General features: G+C 37.3%; 1 protein-coding gene, 1 non-coding gene and 2 pseudogenes across 2 annotated transcripts; 1 reads left to right on the top strand and 3 right to left on the bottom strand.

Moving 5' to 3' along the window:
• Positions 1–14: 14 nt before the first annotated feature.
• Positions 15–7,555, bottom strand: LOC125220829 (annotated as a pseudogene).
• Positions 5,990–6,062, top strand: TRNAR-CCU. Its single transcript has one exon. It is a non-coding gene; the product is annotated as a tRNA-Arg (tRNA).
• A 3,325-nt stretch (positions 7,556–10,880) lies between the features above and the next one.
• LOC125223001 lies at positions 10,881–13,998 on the bottom strand (annotated as a pseudogene).
• Positions 13,999–14,062: 64 nt separating this feature from the next.
• Positions 14,063–16,743, bottom strand: LOC125223000 (ribosomal RNA processing protein 36 homolog). The gene is made up of 9 exons (XM_048125941.1): positions 16,533–16,743; positions 16,205–16,338; positions 16,059–16,125; positions 15,569–15,621; positions 15,250–15,304; positions 15,086–15,160; positions 14,849–14,966; positions 14,467–14,513; positions 14,063–14,370 (listed from the first exon to the last, which is right to left on the bottom strand). The coding sequence occupies exons 1-9, from the start codon at positions 16,614–16,616 to the stop codon at positions 14,263–14,265; spliced, it is 741 nt and encodes a 246-aa protein (XP_047981898.1). The 5' UTR covers positions 16,617–16,743; the 3' UTR covers positions 14,063–14,262.
• Positions 16,744–21,267: the final 4,524 nt, after the last annotated feature.

Genomic DNA, 21,267 nt, shown 5'->3' with positions numbered 1-21,267 from the left:
GTTGGGAAACCAATTCAGGAACGGTTGTGATTTCTACAGCCGTTGTTGGCTGGTCCCCCTTTTATAGGTGAAGCCCTGGGTGCAGGAAGTTTATCCTCATCAAAACTTTCCCGCCCTCCATCCTCCTGCAAAGGCAGGGTCGTTACTTGCCTGAGCACCTGCAATCCACGGAACCATCAAGTGTAAGGGACAGATAGAAGGTTTCAACATCAATAATCGCCAAGGGACTAAACGAGACGAACAAACATAGAGAAATAAACCAGACACAAATGCATATGTTATTTCATGAGACAACTAGCATTAGCCGATAGGTTTTGCCATTTTTTCAGTAACGGTCAACCCAGAACCTAGGTTGGGAGTCACATTAGTTCATCTAGAGCTCGACAAACTAAAACAATGAACAACGTTCAAACTAAATCAAAAAACAAAAGAAAAAGACATATACGATCAGAGATAACCTTGTTTCGGATTTGCCATTTTAAAGTACAATCAGATCGAACCTTCATTTTCTTAATTCAAAAATGGGAAAAAGAGTTTTTATTTCATTGCAAGAACACCATCTGATTCTTTCAAGACAAACCACAAATATGCATCCCAAATCCCATCAGTTTAACTATTTAAAGAAGCATTAAACACAAAACCAAAGCTGCAAGTTCCATTAATCCAAACAAAAACTCAACCCATAATCTCTGAATTCCAAAGCCAAACAGAAATGGTTAATTCATACAAAACTGACACAAACCAAATCAAGAACCGATTTTTACAACAGCACAATCATCACATAAACGAACAAAAGAAGACACATAATCGAGAGAGAGGGTTTAAAAAATCACCAGAGCAGAAAACAAGAGACAAAAAATCAAAAGCGGGAGCTATGAGTTATTCCAAAATATGGCCCGAAAAAAACAGGAAATTACCTCATTTCCCCCCTCCCAAATTTTTTCAACCCTTCCTAAAATCACTCCACACCCAAAAATAGCTCACCAAGATCAAATTTTTAAACAAGAAAAAAATGAAATAGGCGTAAGTAGGGGTGTAAAAACAAGTGTTGGTGCCTAGTTCTTGAAACAGTCAGAGAAGAAGGTAATCCACTCGTAATTTGTTAAGGAGGCCCCTTTAAGGAAATTGGAAAAACCCTCAATATACAGACATTATATATTTAATCTTCGGAAATCCGATATTAATGTGGGTTGCCAATAAAAAAATTGTTTTTTTTTCAGTTTGTTATTATTTTAAGAGTAGTGATTTAGAAGGTTTAATCAGTAGTTAATGTAATGAAAAAAATTAAGTAGCCGACCATACGGAAATTTGAATTCATTTATCATTCTATTGTTTATTACAAACTTTAATAAAATTTAATTTTAAAGCCGCGTATGTTGGCAGTTGGGGTGTACTTTTTTTTTTTGGTTTTTAAATTTGTTATGTCTAAACCATTATACTTATTTTTGCTCGAATATTGTAAAAATTTTATAGGTCGAATATAATTTGAAAAATGATTTATCTTATGCGCATCTTGGGAAAAGTAGCTTTCCCTCGTTATTTTAAAAAAGACGTGTTAGGCTGTTAGCCATGCTATGTATTGTTGAATTTCGTATTGCTGTATTCGCATAATAGTTATGTCTAATATTTATATGACTAATTCCTTGGAAAATATGGTATGTAAATTACAATTGGTTTATGATAATGTATAGTATTGATCTTTTTATTTCATCGATAGACTCTAAAGTTAAAGATGAAGTGATTTTATTGATGTTACTCTTCACGGTTTGATAATTTACGGTGGACTCGAACTCAAGATCTTCAGCATTAGGCATTAACCATTTTATATTAGGCCTAATCCACCTCAAGATGTTAGTAGGCATTGACCATTTGCCTATTAGGCTAAATCACGCCTTAACATTAATAGTTTAAACTCTTTAAAGAAGTGGCTATGATCGTTATTATCGAAAGTTGAAACTCTTTAAAAAAGGTCCATTTCAAAACATAGGATATTATTGACGAACTTTCAAAAATAAATGAAAATTTGAAACCTATGAATTGCTTCACCACTATTACTATATAATTGGAGAAGATGATGTCAAAATTTTTATATTTAATTTAAATAAATTGTAAATGTTTTGAAACTAATATATATTATTTGAAACACTAATAAATTTTCTACCATACGCGTCTACTATCTGAGGCTGTCTAATATTATTCATTTATACCAGCATTATATATTTCATATTATTATTTATGTAATGTCCGTTAAATGTATACACTTGCATTAGTCATTATGAATTGGACCGTGCATTTCTTTCATTCTCACTGGTTTAAAAATGTGAAGATCCAAAAATATAAAGTCGAATGGATATACCACAATGGCACGAGTATAAATGCGCATACTCAATTATATTAGTAAAAGTGTCTCTGATATTATTTAAAGCATATTAGAATTTGAAAAAAAGAGACTCAAATTCTGAAAATCTTCTTTTGAAAGTTGGCATTAAATCAGATTAGCACTTTTTGAAATATGATATAGCTAAGTCATAGAATTTTTAGAAACATCTGAGGATTTTAGAATTTCTGTATATTACTCACCTAATTATTTCTATTACAATATTTGCAAATTAATTTAAATTATTTTTGAACTCAATTTTCTCAAAATTTACCTGCCCGCCTCCACCCTCATTCTCCTCCTCCCATTAGTCGTCGTCCTACTTTCTATACAAAGAAATTGAGTTCAAGAAAAACTCCGAATTCCTATAAATCTTACTCAACCAACACAATTGCGTCCTCTGCGCGTACACTTCAGTTCTCAAACTCCTCTCTCAAAAAGTCTTGGCGCCTGCCTCTTCTTCTTCTTCTTCTTCTTCTTCTTCTTCTTCGATTACAGGTTGCTGCCACTATCCTCCAAAGGCAACTGCTACTGCTGTCAACTAAGCCAGGCTTCTATCATTTTCCCAATTAAATTCTTGAAAATTCGTTAAAGTGTTCTTTAGGTTTGGTTAATTTTACAGATTACAGTGTAAAATATGTGAGGTGGATAGGAATGGAGAAGCCTCATGGAAGGAGGAAGGTGAAAAGCGTCATTGTGAGAGGAGAGAAAGAGAATTGTTTGATGATGACTACATTTGCCTTATACAAGGCTGAAAATAAATACTTCATCTAAAAACTAATTACATTTTATTCTCTGAGAATTCTAATAACATCAAATACATGAAAGAACATTTGGAATTGGATGGGCGGGATCCTTTGGGTTAGGTAATTGAAATGGGCGTTTTCTAAGCCATGAGAGCGTGGGAGCGTTTGGGCTGGAGATGGTGGTTGTGGAAAGGTGGTTGATGGAAATAAAATAAATCAAAATTGTGTTAAAAATTGTTAGGGATAGTTTGGTCAGTTGTTCCGTATATAATTGAAAAGTAATTGAAACAATAAGTGAAAATACATGAAAATTTGAAAATCTTATGTTCAAACCGATTGTATTTGAAAGTGGAAATCAAATTAATATAAATTCGAAAGGTATCACGAATCGTGATTTATTTAGTATGATTTCCTCAAATTATGTGTGACTAAATTAATCGATTTATTTGCAACTACTCGAGATATTCAAGGTCAAGATATAATGAGCCATTAAACATTTCATAAGTCAATAATAAAGGACTTCAATGATGATTAATCTACTCATTAAATCGAAGTTTGGTATAAATGGTTAATTTAAGCTTCAACTTATGCTCCGTTTGGCTTCATCAAAGCTCATTATGATTTAGTTCACTTGATTACTAGAAAATTATATTAAGCTTATAAAGTAAATAAATTTTGGACTCTATTTAATTTGTTTTACATCCTAGCATCTACTCAAAAGGGTAAAACATGTCATAATCTTATGTTATAGTCAAGCTAAAATCATGAGACATTTGTTTATCGTATATATTTTCTTTGTTGGTGCACCTAATAGTAGTTGGTTGGTGTTTTGGGGTTTCATTATCACGCCATATTAACACACTCTCTCTCTCTAAAACATTGAACGAGTTTTCATTAATATTAGAAATATTCCAAATAAATCCTCATATTCTTATAATATTATACCAAATATGGGATAATAGTAGAAAATGGTCACTAAAGCGTTTATAATACAATTTCAATGGATGACTGATGAAAAATGAAAATAAATTATAATCTCGATTGATTGAGATAAAAAAATTCTCGCAATTTCAATAGATGACAGCTACAAAAATTGATAACAAATCGGACTGTTACTTACCGAACCGATAGGCATGAAATATTAGGTATAAAAATGAGCTATATCAATTAAAAAATAAAATATAAAAAATTAAACCACCATCTTTTAATTCTCTACAAATACTTAATTAAATTATGAGAAACAACATATACACTATAACTTCTTTTTCTCTGCATGCAAAAAAATTATATTAATACATAAAAAAAAACCTAAACAAAAAAAAATACAAATTTACACTAAAATAATATTTCATTATCATCAATGCATGCCACGTGTCAATAAAAAAAATGTCAGAAATAAATTTCCTAGGATCTTTAACATTGAGCCCCCAATGATAATCCTCGAACCCTAATTCTCCGGGGACCTTGTTCCCTGAGCTCGATTTTCCCGCGGGGAAGGCGGCGTAGCGCGGGGGGGCTCGGGCATGGCGTGGGCACCCCCCACCGCGGCGGTGGGCGGGTCGGGGCGAGACGTGCGGCCGATGTCCCGTTTGGCCGTAGTCTGGGTACGAGCCACGTTTCCCCCGGTAGTGGATCGAGTAGAGTTGGGGGGACCGAATTTGGTTCTTGGCCGGTTTCAAGGAGGAGTTGGACCAGAATTTTTTGAGGAAGTTCACGGCCGCGGGAGGGGGTCCCCACACAAAATTTCGTTTAAGAAGCCTTTCGCCCGGCGGGGTTTTCTCCCGCGCCGACCACGAATGTGCGTTTGATGGCTCAATCACCATGATTCCCGGGGGGAGATATTTAATTATTTGTTTAAACACAGTTTTAATGCCAAGGGGAAATTAAAAATTAAAAAAAAAAAAAATAATTAAAAATCACTATAAATGGAAATTGGACTAATTTTGATTGACTTAGACAAAAAAATGAATTTTTTTCTTTATTTTTTAAAACCAAAAAAAAAAAAGGCCAAAATCAATGAATGATTATATATGAAGTCAGAAACCTTTAATTATAGTTTGTAAATCATCGTCAACATAAGTTAAAAATGAAATTGAAACAAAACGCATGAAATCTTTATTTTGAAGAAATTAAATTAAATGAGGTGGTGATTCATGACATACCGGAATTGAATAGTGGGCGCTTGCCGTGGCGACATCGAGGGAAGTTGAAGAGGATATCAATGTTGCGCAACACGATAATGTCGGCATCAATGAAGATGACCTTGTCATAATCAGTGAGTTGCCACAATCGAAACTTGCTATAGTTATATTCATTGTACGAATATTTCTCCCCCTGGGGTTTCCCGGACCCTTTTTGATGAAGGAGGGTCCACCCAGCTTGCCTCAAGAACCCGCGTGGGCTCGAGATGGATGTGTCTAGGAGGAGGACTAGGTCGCGTTGAGTCCGGGTGGGTCAAGCTCGGGCCCGTGGTTAGGCCCCACAAACATACGTTTCGAGGAATGAGAACCGGACGTAAGCCTCTGTTTTTGAGATTTTACGGTTGTGGCTTTGAGTTTTGATATGTCGTATCGTTCGCTGATCGCTCTTGTTGGACTCAAAGTTGTTAGTGAAGAATACACTAAGAAGTAACTTCACAATCAAGATGTGAAAATTAGGTGAGCTGATTTCTCCTTTTTACTAACATGTGGAGCAATATTGATTTGTCAATTTGAGTAAAGACTAATAATTTGATATAAAAGTGTTTCCAACTACTAAATGATTAGGAGCAGGTACAAACAACAACTACTGAAAATGAAATTTCATCTAATTCTAAAAGAATAATTTATTAGTAGTATAACTATTATGCAACAAGATCCCATAAAAAGCGCCTGTAGCTCAGTGGATAGAGCGTCTGTTTCCTAAGCAGAAAGTCGTAGGTTCGACCCCTACCTGGCGCGATCTAAATTATTTTCCGATTTTGGCAATTATTACAATACTTTCATTTAAAGCCAACTACTAATAACTTTTATACTAAGTGAAACTAAATACAATTATTTATATATGAATGATGAGAATATTACTATAACTTCACTCCAAAGCATGATACTCACACTAATGTAACCACTAATAATTTTACTCAAATGTTCATTTAATTCCAAATGTGTATTCCAAATAATATTTTAATATACACATGCGTGGACAAAGTCGTTGAATTTATTTCCAAAATACCTAAGTCATTGAAATTCAATTATTTACGACAATATTTTATCTTCTCCCTTACTACTATACTAACGCATGCAAAAATTGCAAATGCATGATCAACGTCATTCTACAAATTAATTTTATTTAAAAAAACATAATTCGAAAACTAAATATCCTTTTCAGTTGATGAAAGTTAAAATTTGTTCAGTCGGATTTATATTTTCTAAATTTCGAGTTCGAAATATCAGGATAAGTTGTTTCCGAGATTCCAATCAAAAAATCGTTCTGATTGGAACAATATTTTCTAAATTTCAAGTTTTCGTCCAAACAAAACGTAAAACGTACCTTTTCCCATAGAGGCAGAGCCAAATCGCACGAACCAACTGGCAAAGAAACCTTTTGCTCCAACCGGCGCATCTCCGGCCGGTAGAACCACCACTCCCCCCCCTCTCCGCCACCTCCTCGCACCGGAAAACTCCGGCATCAGCGGGCACTTGCTCAGCAGCACCACCTTCGCCCGCCCGCCCCAATCCCGCCTCCCCGCCTTGCCGCCATGTTTGCCGCCGCCAAATGCACCTGCAGCCGGAACACGTCCCGGCTCCACCCCTCCTCTGGCTTCCGGCACGGCACCTTCGCCACCACCACGTCCACGTGCCCGATCCCTCCCACTCCGGCATCGGAATCTCCGGGCACCTCGCGCCGGAATATTCCTCCTCCTCGCGATCCACTCCGGAAAAATCGACTCCCACCGGAATTCCGCCGGAACCCTATCGAACGTCGCCGGAAAAATTTCTCCGTAGTTTCTCCACTCCGCACGTCCTCGTCCTCCATGTTAATCATCCCGATCTTCAATCCGCGACCGATTTTGTTTAAAAAACTCGAATCTCCCTCTTGATCAGCTCCCTCTTCGGCTTCGCCTTGCCGCCACGGAACCTTCTAGAACCGCCTCATCGTAACCCCACTTTCGCTCTTATCATAAAAAAAAAAACTAAATTAATACTTCATTCTTCAATTTTTAAAAAAAACTAAAATTTTTTTTCGAATTTTTTTTTTAGCTCACCTTCTTACCTTATGGTGGCAATCGAGGAGGGAGCATCGGACCAAGGAGGCGCCGATGGTGATAATCGGAGGCGGAGGGGTAGAGGAGGAGGCCGGCGTAGACGACTAGGAAGAATGCTAAGAAGAAAAGATTGATTTTTACAATGAGAGATTTTGGAGAAGTAGACATTATTATTTTCTTGAATGCCATGGTTTGTGACACAAATTGGTGATTTATATGTCAAGATTTGGATGGTGAATGTGAATGATTGTGTTGGGATTTATACACAAAATGAATTTGTCTAGAATGTGTAGAGAGGAATTTAATTTGAGTTTGGAAGTTAAGTGTTTTTCTGGGGGAGCCAATGAGAGAGGTGCATGTAGTAGTAGTAGTGTTGGGGTTTTTGGCTTTGGAGAAAAAGGGAGAGATGATGAGAGGCTTTTGAGTTATGAGTAGTTATAGGCTTTTGTTATTTCTATCTAAAGTTTTACTATATTTTTTTGGCAATGACTTGCCGCTTTTGTCCTAGACTTGAAGTTACAAGAACCTATGTTTGATTTGTTTAGTGCTCAAAATTATATGACGATGCCAATTGACTATGAATCATTATTTTTTGAGTTGTTTCTCAAATTAAAATACTTCTTAAATTGTGATTTGGGGTTGGCTAGTCGTCAATCGGGTAGCTGAGTGGATGCCTATGTTTCAAATTTTGTAAAATACTATAGTACTATCTTTTTATTATTTAATAGTAGTATTAAGAAAATTTGTGAAGCGTTGTGCGTATATATACTTCTATATTTTTAAAGTTGTGTGAAAGTTAAAATACTACTACTATTTAAATATTTTATTATTACCGGCAATTAAACCATCGTATGTTATTGTATAAAGATTGTCTAAATAAAGTATAAACTAACATAATTGAAGGAAATAAAACTTCTAGAGAAGTTTATTACTAGGAAAAGTAATTAATTATTAAAGTCAGCACCAACATTTATCTTGGATAGTATAGTTGTACTCCCTATATATGGCATTTATATAGTATAACAGAAAAAATAAAATAATACAGTATACGTATATTGTTTCAAAATGTTATAGTAACGGCAGTAGTCGAATTAATAGTGAACATCTCGTCGTTTATGCATATAAAACCAATGGAGATGATTCTAATCTGGTTAATATAGTAGTCTCCTCAATTTTAAATTAATTAGATTACTATATATGTACAAGTTTTGAAAATAGGAAGAACTAAAAGTGGGTAAACTTTATTATATAAATGTATATACGAATCTTGCAAGTAGGATTTCGGCATATACCAACAACTCTTAGTTGCTCTGTCAACCTTACTATTGTACACCAAATCTTTTGTATTTCAATCCCCCATTTTATAAACAAAAATACAAAATGTGTCATATTCACGTCTCATCATTAACAACGACGAAAGCAACTCTAGTTCGAAATTTTATGTACGATCCATAAAGAAATGTTTTATATATATATATATATATATATAGAATTCCATTATCCACAAATCCACTCTAAAGACCGAACTACCTAACTCTACCAAATTAGGCTTTTAGATCTAGTTTTTTATGGATAAGATACAAAAATTTATAAATTATTTTTGGCTTCATCACGAGCCTATTTTAATTCATCTAAGGTAAATAAGTCATACTAACATGTTACTTAAGATTTAACTTGTCTAATATATTACTTCATTCTATAGTTATTACTTCATTCTAAGTAGGTTTTTACTTCATTCCGTAGGTTTTTACTTCATTCCAGACGTAATGTGGTTTACTGTCGCTGTCGCTTTTCTCTCTACAATATCTATCACCAACGCCATGGCGCTAATATGGTTTAATAAACACATGGAATAATGTAATAAATTATTGAATGAAGGATGTGTAGAAGCATTTGAAGTACAGAATAAGAATAAACCTATATAATTTAAGAAAATGACAGAATAAGTCAAAAATTTTTCACAAAAGACATCTCATCAAAAAACTAGATCTAATGGCCAGATTTAATCTCTAGTTCGGCTTTAAAATTGGTTCGACATTGATCACAACTCTCTATAAATGATTTGATTCAATCTACTTAAGTCTTCTGTATATTTCACCACTAGGTCGATTTTAAAATTCAAATTCATTTCAAAATAATCAGTATACAATTTTCAATTCGAAATGGTTCTTGAGCCATGTGACTGACAACATGGTCTTAATTCAAGACTGCTCATTTTGAAAAACTTTTGTGAAAAATGAAAAATAAAAAAATGACTATCTAAGTTGGTAACAAAAATTAATCATGATCACTAATAATTTTAGTATCATTTCTTTTTTTATCAAAGTCAGATTACTACATAATTAGGTCTGATAATCACACCACACCAGAATGAATGAATTCAGTGTTTTGCACAAGGCACCATACTCAATTTATTAAGCACGTTAGGATATCGCAATTATCGCACTAAACATCAAAAATATTGGTGGATGATTTCCAGTTTTAAGCTATATGTTTGTTGCTCTTACAAATGATTAAATCTTGAATATGGGGCCATCGAAGTCGACTGCTAATCTAGATTTGAGGGATGAATAATGATGTTTAAATATTTTATTGAGATGATGTTAATCATGGATATATGCTGGCTAACGAAACAATTAAGAAAAATAATTATAGCCATCTCTCAAAGTTGATAAATTTGGTAAACTATTTAGGTAATTTGGGAAGAATTTGGAAAACTTCAATTTATATAAATCCCCCAACTTAAATCGATATAAAATTACGACTGTATAAAAGACTATTAGTCGAATAAATTCAGATAAAAAATTAAATACTTTCATAATGTGACAGTGACATAGAGCCGGCTAGAACTTTTATTGGCCTACATTTACAAGCCAAATGGAAGATTCTGAGTTACTTTCGTCGTTATTTTTAATTAAAGTATAACTAAATAGTTATACAATTATATCAATAAAAATCTATACAATCTAAATTAGCCAAATACGTGAAAACCCGAAAAGGGTATGACTACAGAACAAGTACATAAAACAAAAAAATACCAATAACAAATACGAGAAAGAGCTTGAGAATCAAGTAAGGAAATTTACGTGGAGTGAAATATTTATTTAATGGTAGTAGTTAAAACTAGCATTAGTCAAAAGAAATCTACACCAACAACTCTTAGTTAGCAATTTAAAGTATATAGTAGTAATATTTTTTGATAGTTGCGATTCTCTTATTTTTCTACAAGACTCCACAGATTGAACCATCAATGGCATAACAATGACCACTGAAAAAACTGTTAAGAAATCAAATTAGACAATTTGATAATAACCACCATTGTTTATCTTCAAAAAATTTCAGTACCCAACAGCAAAATAACACAAACACACACACATATCTCCTTTTCATCATTGTGCTTGATGCGACTAAAAAAAAGGTGCACAAATTATGCAAAATCATAGCATTGATTGCAGGTGTCATGAATGATTATTGTGCATTTTGAGAAATAAACGAAAGTAGAAAGGGGAAAAACTGATCAAAAATATATAAATAAACAAATATAAGGATACAAGGGAAAGAGGAAAAGGCTTTGGTGGGAGTCTTCCCAAGCCCTACAAAATGGGAACTCAGTTCTCGGTTCGAAAGTTGGTCTATAATCAGCTGGACAGGACAGGCAGAATAACTTTGTATGGTCATGTGCGGCAGAGGTCGGAGGGACCAAGATTTGCAGATCGACTTTAGTGATTAAATTAAGCACATATCGACAAAAATGCAAACATGCATTTACTCACCTATATGCTGTATAGTGAAATGGAAGTTCCGCGATCAATCTTTATACTTTCGCAACCTCTTGAATGTGTTGGGAATGGCTTTTACCAGGTGGAATGAATATTAAGTCTTCCCAGCCTGAGTTCTTCTTACTTATCTGCCGTATCAAAAATTGCTGTGAGTCATTAGAATTCCCACTAAAACTCATCAGACATAAGAAGTTGGGAAGCAATTACCTCCATTTTCCTAAGAACATCCTCTAAACTCCCGACCTGTCAGTGATGTGAAATTACATTTGAGCATGAAAATTACATCCAAAAAAATGAGCACGAAACTCTCATTTCAATATTGTTTATCAGGCAATCTATGAGTCTTCCGTATTTAGCTACCATCTCAGCACTATGTTTTAACACATAAGTTTGAGCTTCATTTGCTACCATGGCGCTTCAGTTCACATAACAAACTGTAAAATTTTTAAACTACATAGAGAACATCATACAACGGTATAGGTACAAGTCGGAAGCTCCAATTACTCCCGACACTGAAAAGCATGGTTTACTCCTATATAACTTCATAAGATTTCAGCTTTTAAGGGCTGAACCAGTGCAAATGGTAATTTAATTTTCTACAGGTCTCTTAATCTTAAAATCGAGAATGGATAGCTGTTTCTCAACATGTAAATACACAAATTTTAGATATAAAAGTTTATCATGTCACAGAAATATGAAGTCATTAAACAGCCATTTCTCAACATATATCCAGCCTCAAACAATTAGTAGCACATGCTAAAGAAGAACTAAACTGAAGTAGGTAACAAATTGCATACCAAGATGTGCTGAGAAAGACCCGGTCCTCTGGAAGCCCTTGACACTGTTGACAGTGCTTTCTCTATATCTTCCTGTATAATAAGATGAACTTTGTTATGCTTAGAGGCAATTCAAACAGATTTGATTAATTTTTTCTAACCAGTTCACGTGCAAAAGAAAAGTACCTTCTGAAAATAAATGGGGCAATAGCGCTTGTTCTTTTTCTTTACGACAAGGAGGTCTGACTGCACTTGATAAATTCAGTGTAAGTTAGATAAAAAAAAAAGCATTGATAGGAAAGGCAATTATGTATCACAAATATAGGGCATACCTCCTATACTCTGTTTTTCGCTAGTAAAAAAAACAAAGTACTACCAATTTATCTTAAAGAAAAGTTGTAACTTGTATAGCATGTTATTCCCTTAAATGTACCTGAAAAACAGGAACTCCATCAAATCCAGTCTTGACATCTGATGCTCTTATCTGAACATCATAGAATGTGAAGTACGTGAAGAAAATTTTTATGAGCAAGGCATGAGCAAGAAAGTAAGATTTTAAAATTGATAACAAGCAAATGAGTCTTAGGTGCAGTTAAACTTTGTTTATGATTTCAAATAATAAAAGCATTTTATTCCATCAAAATATATGTGTGTTTTGTGTACATGTGAGAGTATAAAAGTAACCCCTCCCATACTTTTATTTAGTATATTTTACTACTCTTTTCTTGTTTTTAAATACTATCGCCCATTCATTCTTATTTCTACCATACATTCTTTAGTATTTTCCACTCTGCATGACATGCAAGCAACTCCGGCACTGACCTCCAATGCATTCTTAATTTGAACAGGATCAGGTAAAACCGGAATGCTATCCCTTCAACTTTCAACATATAGACCTGCAATTAAGGGACCAGAATCAGTTCTTAATATTGTCAGTTGAAAGGAAAAGTATAAATTTTATGTTGAAAAACAGCTACAACTGCCTACTTTCCTTCAGGCTTCAAACAAAAGCCCATATTTCCCACACAAGATTTTTCTTTAGAGAGTCAAAGCCATACTGTCTATCAAAATTTTCAGCTCAGTACTCGCAGTTATGCACATTTCTTCGATGTATATCAGAAGGAACTACTATTCTTAGGAAACTCTGCTTTTCATTCAGTCACCACACAAACTTAATCTTGACATTCCTTCTCGATTGTCAACAACAATACAACTTAAGAGGCCAACAAATAGTCTACGCAATGTACCAACCTGGTCAAGAGTTATCGGTACCACCTTCACCCCGCCTTTCACTTCCCTCTCCTTGATCTTACCTACAAATCGATCATTATAACAAAACAACAATTAGGTAAACAATTTCTACTTGAGACATATAACCACAATTTCAGCAATCATTCCTTAACAATAAGCTACGCAGAAATTTACTCTTTAGCAGCATATAACTGGATTTCAGTTCACGGTAGCAATGCAAAGGAAAATGTAAATCGTACACACATAGAAAATCGAAATTTCATCAAATAATTAACCTCAATCGAAAATTCATTTATAATAGAATACCTGAGCTAGAAAAGCTTCGGCGTCTTCTCTCCGAAAACAAAGCAACCCGATAGACTTGACGCCTTCAGGATCAGAAACCAACACGAATTCGTTGTTCGTGTTGCTCACCGTGTAGACCGAAGTTCCGGCGAGCCTCCTAGCTACATGCGCCGAATTGAGCGACGCCTCCGTTGCGGCCGCTTGCTTCCCTGGCGCTGAGAAACGGAGGCGAAAGGCAGAGACAACCTCGGCAGTGGAGGCGGAGGCAGGAACGCCGGCAGAGCAGCTCCGGCGAACCGCTTGGCGTCGTCGAGCCGAGTAGCGAGCTGAGTGCTCACTCGGTGGAAGAAGGTGGAGAGGGGAGAAGGGGATTGGGAGGTGGGCCCACCGAGGGTTTTGCAGATGATGACTCCATTGTCGTTCCCTCAATTCCACAGTGGAATTTCTGTCAAGATTATATTTCTCATTTGGGCCTACGTTGGGCCTATTTATTCAGTCATGAACGGCCCAATGTTACTTTTTCTGCACATAAAATGTCTCAATGTTCTGATCACAAATTCATAATTCATATTTTCACAATTATGTATCAAGAGTGAAATTGTTAATGCTAAAAATTCCACGTTTTCGAATATATTACTTATATAACTACAGTCTCATACACAATTTTGAGTTTAGTGCATATCAAAGCTTTCAAACCAACAAAATTAGCCGATTCAGTTATGATGCTACTCATAAATACAGTAACAAGAAAAGTCCAGCATCTTTCTTTTTCTCAAACCCCCAATAGTGTAGTATGCCCGTCAACCTACTGGTCCCCTTGCTCAGTAGGGCGTCGGTATGGCATGAATCTGTGGTCCTTTGCAGCATTCCTCCGTCTCTTTTTCTCGATAAAAGACTCCAGTTTGCCCGACTCCTGTTTAATTATAAGAAAATTCAGTACTACAATTGTCAATAACAGCAACCAGAGATGGGTTGTTTGTATCGTTATGTTACTGATTAGTTCGTGTACCTTGAGCTCCTTGAATTTCTCAGCAAGCTTTTGCTTCTGAATTTCAGCTGCAACCAAACACAAATGATATTGTTATAAACAAATCAGTAGTGTGATAGAAACTTATTATTCCTAAACCAAGTAACAGGGACCTAACCACTCAAGGAACGGGAACAATCAATAAAAGATAGTACAAACCAAAAGATTTCTCCACATCATTTTCTCTTCCTTAGTTCTACACACCAAATACTTTAGCATCAACCCACATTTTAAATAACTCGGAGTTATGCTCTTTAACATACCATTCATTAATTGACAAGCAAAATTTAGTAATTAACGACCAATCAACATTCTATATAGAAGCAAGAGACAGAGAGAAGCAAAGAAGAGGGGTAGTGAGTACATTTTTTCAGATAGTAAGGTTGTTTTCCTTTCTTCGCAGCATCCCTCTCTTTCTTCTTATGCTCAGCCAAAATGTCCTTCTCTGTACGCTTCACTGCTACTGACTTCAATTCTTTATCCTGGTCCAGATAAAATATATAAGGACCTTAAAGTTCAGAATCGGTATCTACTTGCACATGGCAGGCATTGATTAATGAGTAGAAATGAATATAGATAAGAACTTTGAAAAAGCACTTACAATCCGAGTTAATTGGTCTTTTAGTTCACCGACGGCTTTGGGATCTTTTGTTTTCTTCATCTGTTTCTTAAGTTCCTATAGGTGCCACAACCACAACCAACGTAAGCAGAACATTGCACAAAAGCATCTATGTTTGAGTAACATTTCGAAGATTAAATGAGTACCTCTTTTTCTGCAGGAAGAGTATTTTCATAAATAAAATTATATCTCTTCTTGTGCCTACAGATTCAGAAGATAATGTTAAACATATATATCATGAGGAAATAGCTAAAAATGTCATCTCATGAGGCATTATTTTTTTATGAGCAAACGAATAGATATCAGTAATAATTATCCTTGCCACACTAGAACAGCATATCTACTAGGGTCTAGTTTCTACATTTTCATAATGCAAGCACATATACTGTCCCTTAACGACATTTCTGAACACCTATAGCACAACACAAAGCAAAAAGAAAGCTATATATGAAAGTAAAAGCTTACCCATCCACATCCAGATTGCCGCATAATGATTCAAAACGAGGATCCCGTATAACCTGAAGATGAATAATAAACTAATTTTAACCATTGTAATCTGGTGAGCAGGACTATTTGTTTAGAAGGTAGAAAGAACAAGCACGCAGAACCACCACGCACTTGGAAAAATTGAGTGGTGCATAATTTACGTAGATCACACATATTTCAATAAAAGCTGTCCGTCTAACAGACACTTAGTATAACCAGGACCAAGTTAAAAGGTCAGCATTGCATAATGGAATGAGCTAGGGAAACTAATTTCAAGATGAAACATATGGTTACTGATCCAATATCTTTGAGAGGTAGAAGACCTAGAATGAGCTTCAAATTATACAGAAAACTAGAATTCATTGAAACATTCAAAATTTGTGCCAACCTAGTACAACACATTATACATTCGCCCTTCTCCCCTCCTATATCGATTGAAAAATTAGAAAAAAAAGCACAAAATACCAACCTTTTTAGGAGCTTGAATAACTTCTCTAAATCTACTAATAGGCTTCTTGCTGCTGATTTCCATCGGCCTATACAAATATCCAAATTAGCAGTGAGAAATAGTTTCCCAACAACACAATGCAGAATCAAACTGTAAGAACACAAGACCTATTCTTATTAGCTCGACCGCCCTTTTTCTCCGGCTTAGGCTTCCTAAAAACCAAATCAGAACCATCAGACCTCGCCCTCTGCAGCTCCTCGAAAGTTACTTCAGCTGCAATCTCACGTTTTATAGCATCCTCCTGTACAAATTCAAAGACTTTAAGCTACCGCAATCAAAATGTCGACCCAATGCACGTGAATTATATGCATAAGCAACTGAAAAAAGCAAGAGGTTTCTTATCAAAATACACAAACCAAAGCTTTCAATAACCTAAAAACTTCCAATATGCGACAAAAGAAGATATTGGAAATCAATTTGGGGAAGGTTACTTACTTCATCAGAGGAAGATTCGTAGTCATCACTGTCATCGAATGTGATTTTAGTAGAAGCTGCCACCGCGGGCTCCGATTTCTTCATCTCAATTCTAGGAGGGATATCGAATTCAATTATTGAGTAGACTACGAAAAATCACCGGCGAGTTGCGATTTCAGCGCCGGTACCGTTGAAGAAGGCGGCGACGGGAGAAGAGGGATTTTGCGAATTCTTTCCGTTGTTTGCTTCAATGCATTATTTTGCTATTTTTAGGCCTGTAAATTAGTGGGCCTCTTTTAATGGGCCTACTATTCTTTTTTTTCTTTAGAATTGGGCCTTATTTTCTGTGTTTTTAGGCCTATAGTAATATTTTTCTTTATAAATATTAGGAGTGGGGCATGTTAGGGTGCCACCACCCCTTAAAATAACACCATATCACCATTTCTAGCCAATCATTTTGGTATTACGCGATGAATAATAAAATGCCACGCGGCAAAAAAAAAAAAAAAATTCTTGAAAAAGACGGGCAGCAATCTGCTGTTCTTAAACAGCTAATTTTTGCTTGAACAAAGAATATCCGACACACTATACAAAGAATCTATAGATATTGCTGTCTACCGTATTGAATATTGCCAGTGTAGCGTTAATAATATTATTGCTATATAAGCGTTGTCACGTTGTCATTTTAAGAGGAGTTGTCATTTTAACACAAACCTATTAGGAGTACTATCTATTTTTATATAAACTTTAATAAATGGTTGATATTACTTTACCTAGATGAAGATATATTATGTTTATAGTCATTTCATGCTAGCTACGCACTTTAATTTTAAAAAAAAGCATGCTTAATTTTTCCAACTATAGATCAAAATCGTGTTCAAGATAAGGAGCACTTCTAGAATTCTGATTCTTATTCATTCAATCAATTAATTCCCTTTTTATTTACTTTTTTCATTTGTTCGGAAACACACTACTTATGCACACTATAAAATAATACTAGCATCGGTACTGAGCATTTTCACCCATTTTTCTCAAACAAGTTAAGCAAACCACACACATATGGCGGCGCCGGCGATGAGGCACTTGAGTGGCGGTATCCCTGAGAAGACAACCTCCATAGGAGAAATCGACGAAAATTGGTTCATGAAATACGATACAGACAAGGACGGCAAGATTAGTGAGAAGGAGCTGCGAGTGGCCATTGGAGAGAAGGGAGGGTGGTGGCTCCGGTGGTATGCCGCCCGCTGCATGGCCGCAGCCGACAAGAACTGTGACGGCTACATCCAAGGAGATGAGCTCAACTCCCTCATTGAATTTGCTAGAAAGCATGGAATTGGCTAATTAACTAAGACTGAGTAGCTGGTCCCTTGCAAAGTAGATTAGCATGCCCCCACGCACGTTAATTAAGTAGCTAGGTTTTGTACATTAGAGCATCCACGATACAAATAGGCCAGCCATTCTCTCTCCCTGCCACGTCAGCAGCACTAAAAATGCACCTGCCACATCAGATTTAGGCCAGCCATAGGCCAGCCGTAATAAAAATAATTCAAAAATATACTACATTTACGGAATTAAAATTACGATTAAATTACGGAATTAAATTTACGACACGATATAGAGAAAATTAATTCATTTCATTAAAAAAAAAAAGTACAAAGATTAAAAAAAAAATACATGATTTTTTTTTAAAAAAGGGCTTCCACACACGAGCCCTTCTCTACTCCCTCGTCGCCGTCGCGCGCCGTCCCGCGCCGCCAAGCTACCCGGGTTATCTCGAGCCCACGTCGGAACCTCCCATCCGTGCCCCCTCGCGGCATCCAAATCAACTCGCATTCTCTCGAGCATCGAGTGAAGAAACATCTTCTCCGTGGGGTTAAGTGGCGGTCCTCCAATCTTGGAAGACCTTATACATCTGCTCCCGCGTTTTTAAGCGAGAAGAAGGTGTACTCGCGTGTGTGGGGGGGGGGGTGCCGAGACGACCTCCTAGGGCGATAGGGGGGATCCTCCCCCTCGCGCCCGTTGCGCCCGCTTTTGTCCAACCGGGCGAGGGCGACGAGCAAATGATGGAGGGGCCGGAAACTCCTCAGCATCCGGGAGGAGGTCGTGGGATCCGCGGCCGCCGCCGCCAGTAGTCGCCGGAATAGTTCGGCCTCGCCGCTTCTTCGGCCACCCAGCCGTCGCACTCCCGCCCCGGAACTTCTCGGAGTCCTTCAACAATACATAGCACTCCCAGAAGTGGAACTCCTCAGTACTTCCCCGCCGAGGGGAACCGACTCTCCGCTATCCTCCCGGGCGTCCTCCCTCATTCTCGCCCACTAGTGAGCCGGCGCAGGGCGTTGGCGCACAAGGCCTGGGTGGGCGTGGAAAACGGCCGACCGCGGCCCCGATGCGCTCCCACCCCTTCCGGCACTCTTCCCTTCCCCGCCGAAGTCCTTCCCGTGCGTGTAAAGCCAGTTCCTCCTGTAGGCTGCTCTAATCTTAGCCCACATGTTGACGACCCGCCGGTTGTTCGCAACCGGCTGGATCGTCGCACACCGTCAACCACGCCTTGGCCACCCCCGGCGTACTCATCCTCCGTCCACTTCCTCCGGGTGGGGGTGTCATCAACAGCCGGCCGCGACGACTCGCCGACCGCCTTGGCCTTCCCCTTCGTCTTCTTCGCCGCGGCCCGCCCCGCTGGAACGGGAGTGTCCGGATCCCCAAGATTGATCCCCATGTCATGCAATGACAAAAGGTCATCGCCTCGTGAACTGCGTCTCGACCTGAGGTCGACGTGTGAGACGAAGCCGTAAAAAAATCCAGAGAGGGACCATAGACCGTGTCCCCCCCCCCCGGTGACCCCTGCATCCCGGGATGCATCCCTCCCTGCCAAAGAGGCATCATCCCCATCATCCGATGCATCATCTGCGCCGCATCGGGGCATACCTCCCCGCCGCCGGTTCCGTCCGCCGCCCGGCATACCCCCACGACATCCCCCCGGCTTCCCACCCCCGCGCTCCGGCCATCATCCCCATCAGCCGATTCCAAGGGACGTTAAACCCCGCCCATCTCGGCCCCATCCAGATCCAACGGGTACCGTGGAAGTCTGAGATCCACTCGTCGCCCGGACCGGACTCGTTGTTGTGATTCATCGCTCGATGATGCTCTTGTACAGAAAATTTAGAGAGAGATAAAACTCGTTAGAACAAGTGGTGCAAATGAAAATGAAACTAAAATCGCGTTTATATAGGTTTTAAAAAAAAAACAAAAAAAAAAAAAAAAAAAAAAGGGCGCGGCAATGGCCGATCGGGCCGCCACAATGGTGGCCAGCGCTGAGCGACCGGCTAGCCCACGCCGATTTTTTTGCCGATTTCGGGCTGGCCGGCTGCAATGGTTCGGCTAGCCGACCGGCTAGCGACACGAATCGGCTAGCCGGTTGGCTAGCCGGCATTGTGGATGCTCTTAGGCTATGTTAAATTACTACTCCTTTGTTACTTTGTTACCTTTTTTCTATTTTGCATGAGATTGGGATGGAGCTTCTATTAATATCAATATATCTCATCTTTTCACACAGAATCTGATTCATAGATGGAATACTCTTGATCGGATTCGGATTGCATGATAATATAAATAATTTGTTCTATTATGTTTCAAAACATAGTAATCGATTTGTGCAAATAAAATTCTACTCTCCTGACTACAAATGATTCTATAAAAAAACCCGTATTTTGGTCGGAAATTATTTTAATAAATAATTATGAAAATAGCTTTCTTTTCCACGATAATTAAAGCATGGATATATATACCTGGCGACAATGTAATAACAATAAATAATATAACTTCTTTGTATGCGAGTTTCTTCTCTTTTTTTTCAACGATAAAAGCATGCCACTATCATATCATTGTTGGTTGAAACTTGAAAATATCCGTGTAAGGGAGCAAACCATATCCCACATCGGAGAATGAACAAGACTTGCAAGTGTATAAATGGGCTACCCCTACTTCATTAGTATGAGGCCTTTTGGGGAGTACCCCAAGAGCAAAACCGTGAGGACTTTGCCCAAAATGGACAATATCATATTAATGTGGAGTTCGGGTGTGCGCCACCGAGACCCAACAATCTGAAAGCATGTTGTGTTGAAAAAATGCTTGTTCTTTTTATTACTACTATTAAGCAATTCGTTGAAAGGATTCCAACTGCCGGACCATTAATTGTTTCGGGTAAAAATTAATGATTGTATCAAAATCGTTTTCAAGACTGAATCTGATACGAATTAAAGATCTATAAATTTAACACTTTTAAAAAGATGGTTGATTTGGATTCTCTGTGTCGTCCACGATGCCGGATTCCTTCTTACCATTTCATGGGGTTATATATGGTAAAATTATTACAAATCTTTATATGAAAGAAAGGTCGTTTACTATTTCTTTAAGAGTTTTCAGGTCGTATTCAACATCTCAGATATGTACAATTTGTTTCTTTGCTAGTTGTTTTTTTAATTTTCTAGATAAGGTTGCTTGTTTCGTTGGTTTGTTAGTTCTTCACTTCTTTGTTGTTGAGTTGTGGCCATCTTGTACCTTAATTTCATGTTGCGGGACTTTTAGTTCTTGTGATTTGCTTTCTGGTTGTTGTTGATAAATAAAACTAAACATACAAATATAATTATTTCACATCAGTGTTCATAGAGAACTGAAATCACTATTTAAGTCTCATGGACCTCTCCTCATATCACAATTGGCTTTAGGACGAAATACATGGATATCTATCATGATATCG

This window comes from Salvia hispanica, chromosome 4 (assembly GCF_023119035.1).
Source record: "Salvia hispanica cultivar TCC Black 2014 chromosome 4, UniMelb_Shisp_WGS_1.0, whole genome shotgun sequence".
Lineage (NCBI taxonomy): Eukaryota > Viridiplantae > Streptophyta > Magnoliopsida > Lamiales > Lamiaceae > Salvia > Salvia hispanica.
Note: the sequence above shows the minus strand (reverse complement) of the source record. Positions and strands in the feature narration are given on the sequence as shown.

Bases quoted from the DNA above. Each gene is read 5' to 3' on its own strand.
- LOC125223000 (XM_048125941.1), bottom strand. From the start codon at position 16,616: ATGAAGAAATCGGAGCCCGCGGTGGCAGCTTCTACTAAAATCACATTC. The intron at 15,622-16,058 runs GTTGGTATTTTG...ATTCATCTTCAG, and splicing joins TTATTCAAGCTCCTAAAAAG to GTTATACGGGATCCTCGTTT. The intron at 14,371-14,466 runs GTACACGAACTA...ATAATTAAACAG, and splicing joins AGAAATTCAAGGAGCTCAAG to GAGTCGGGCAAACTGGAGTC.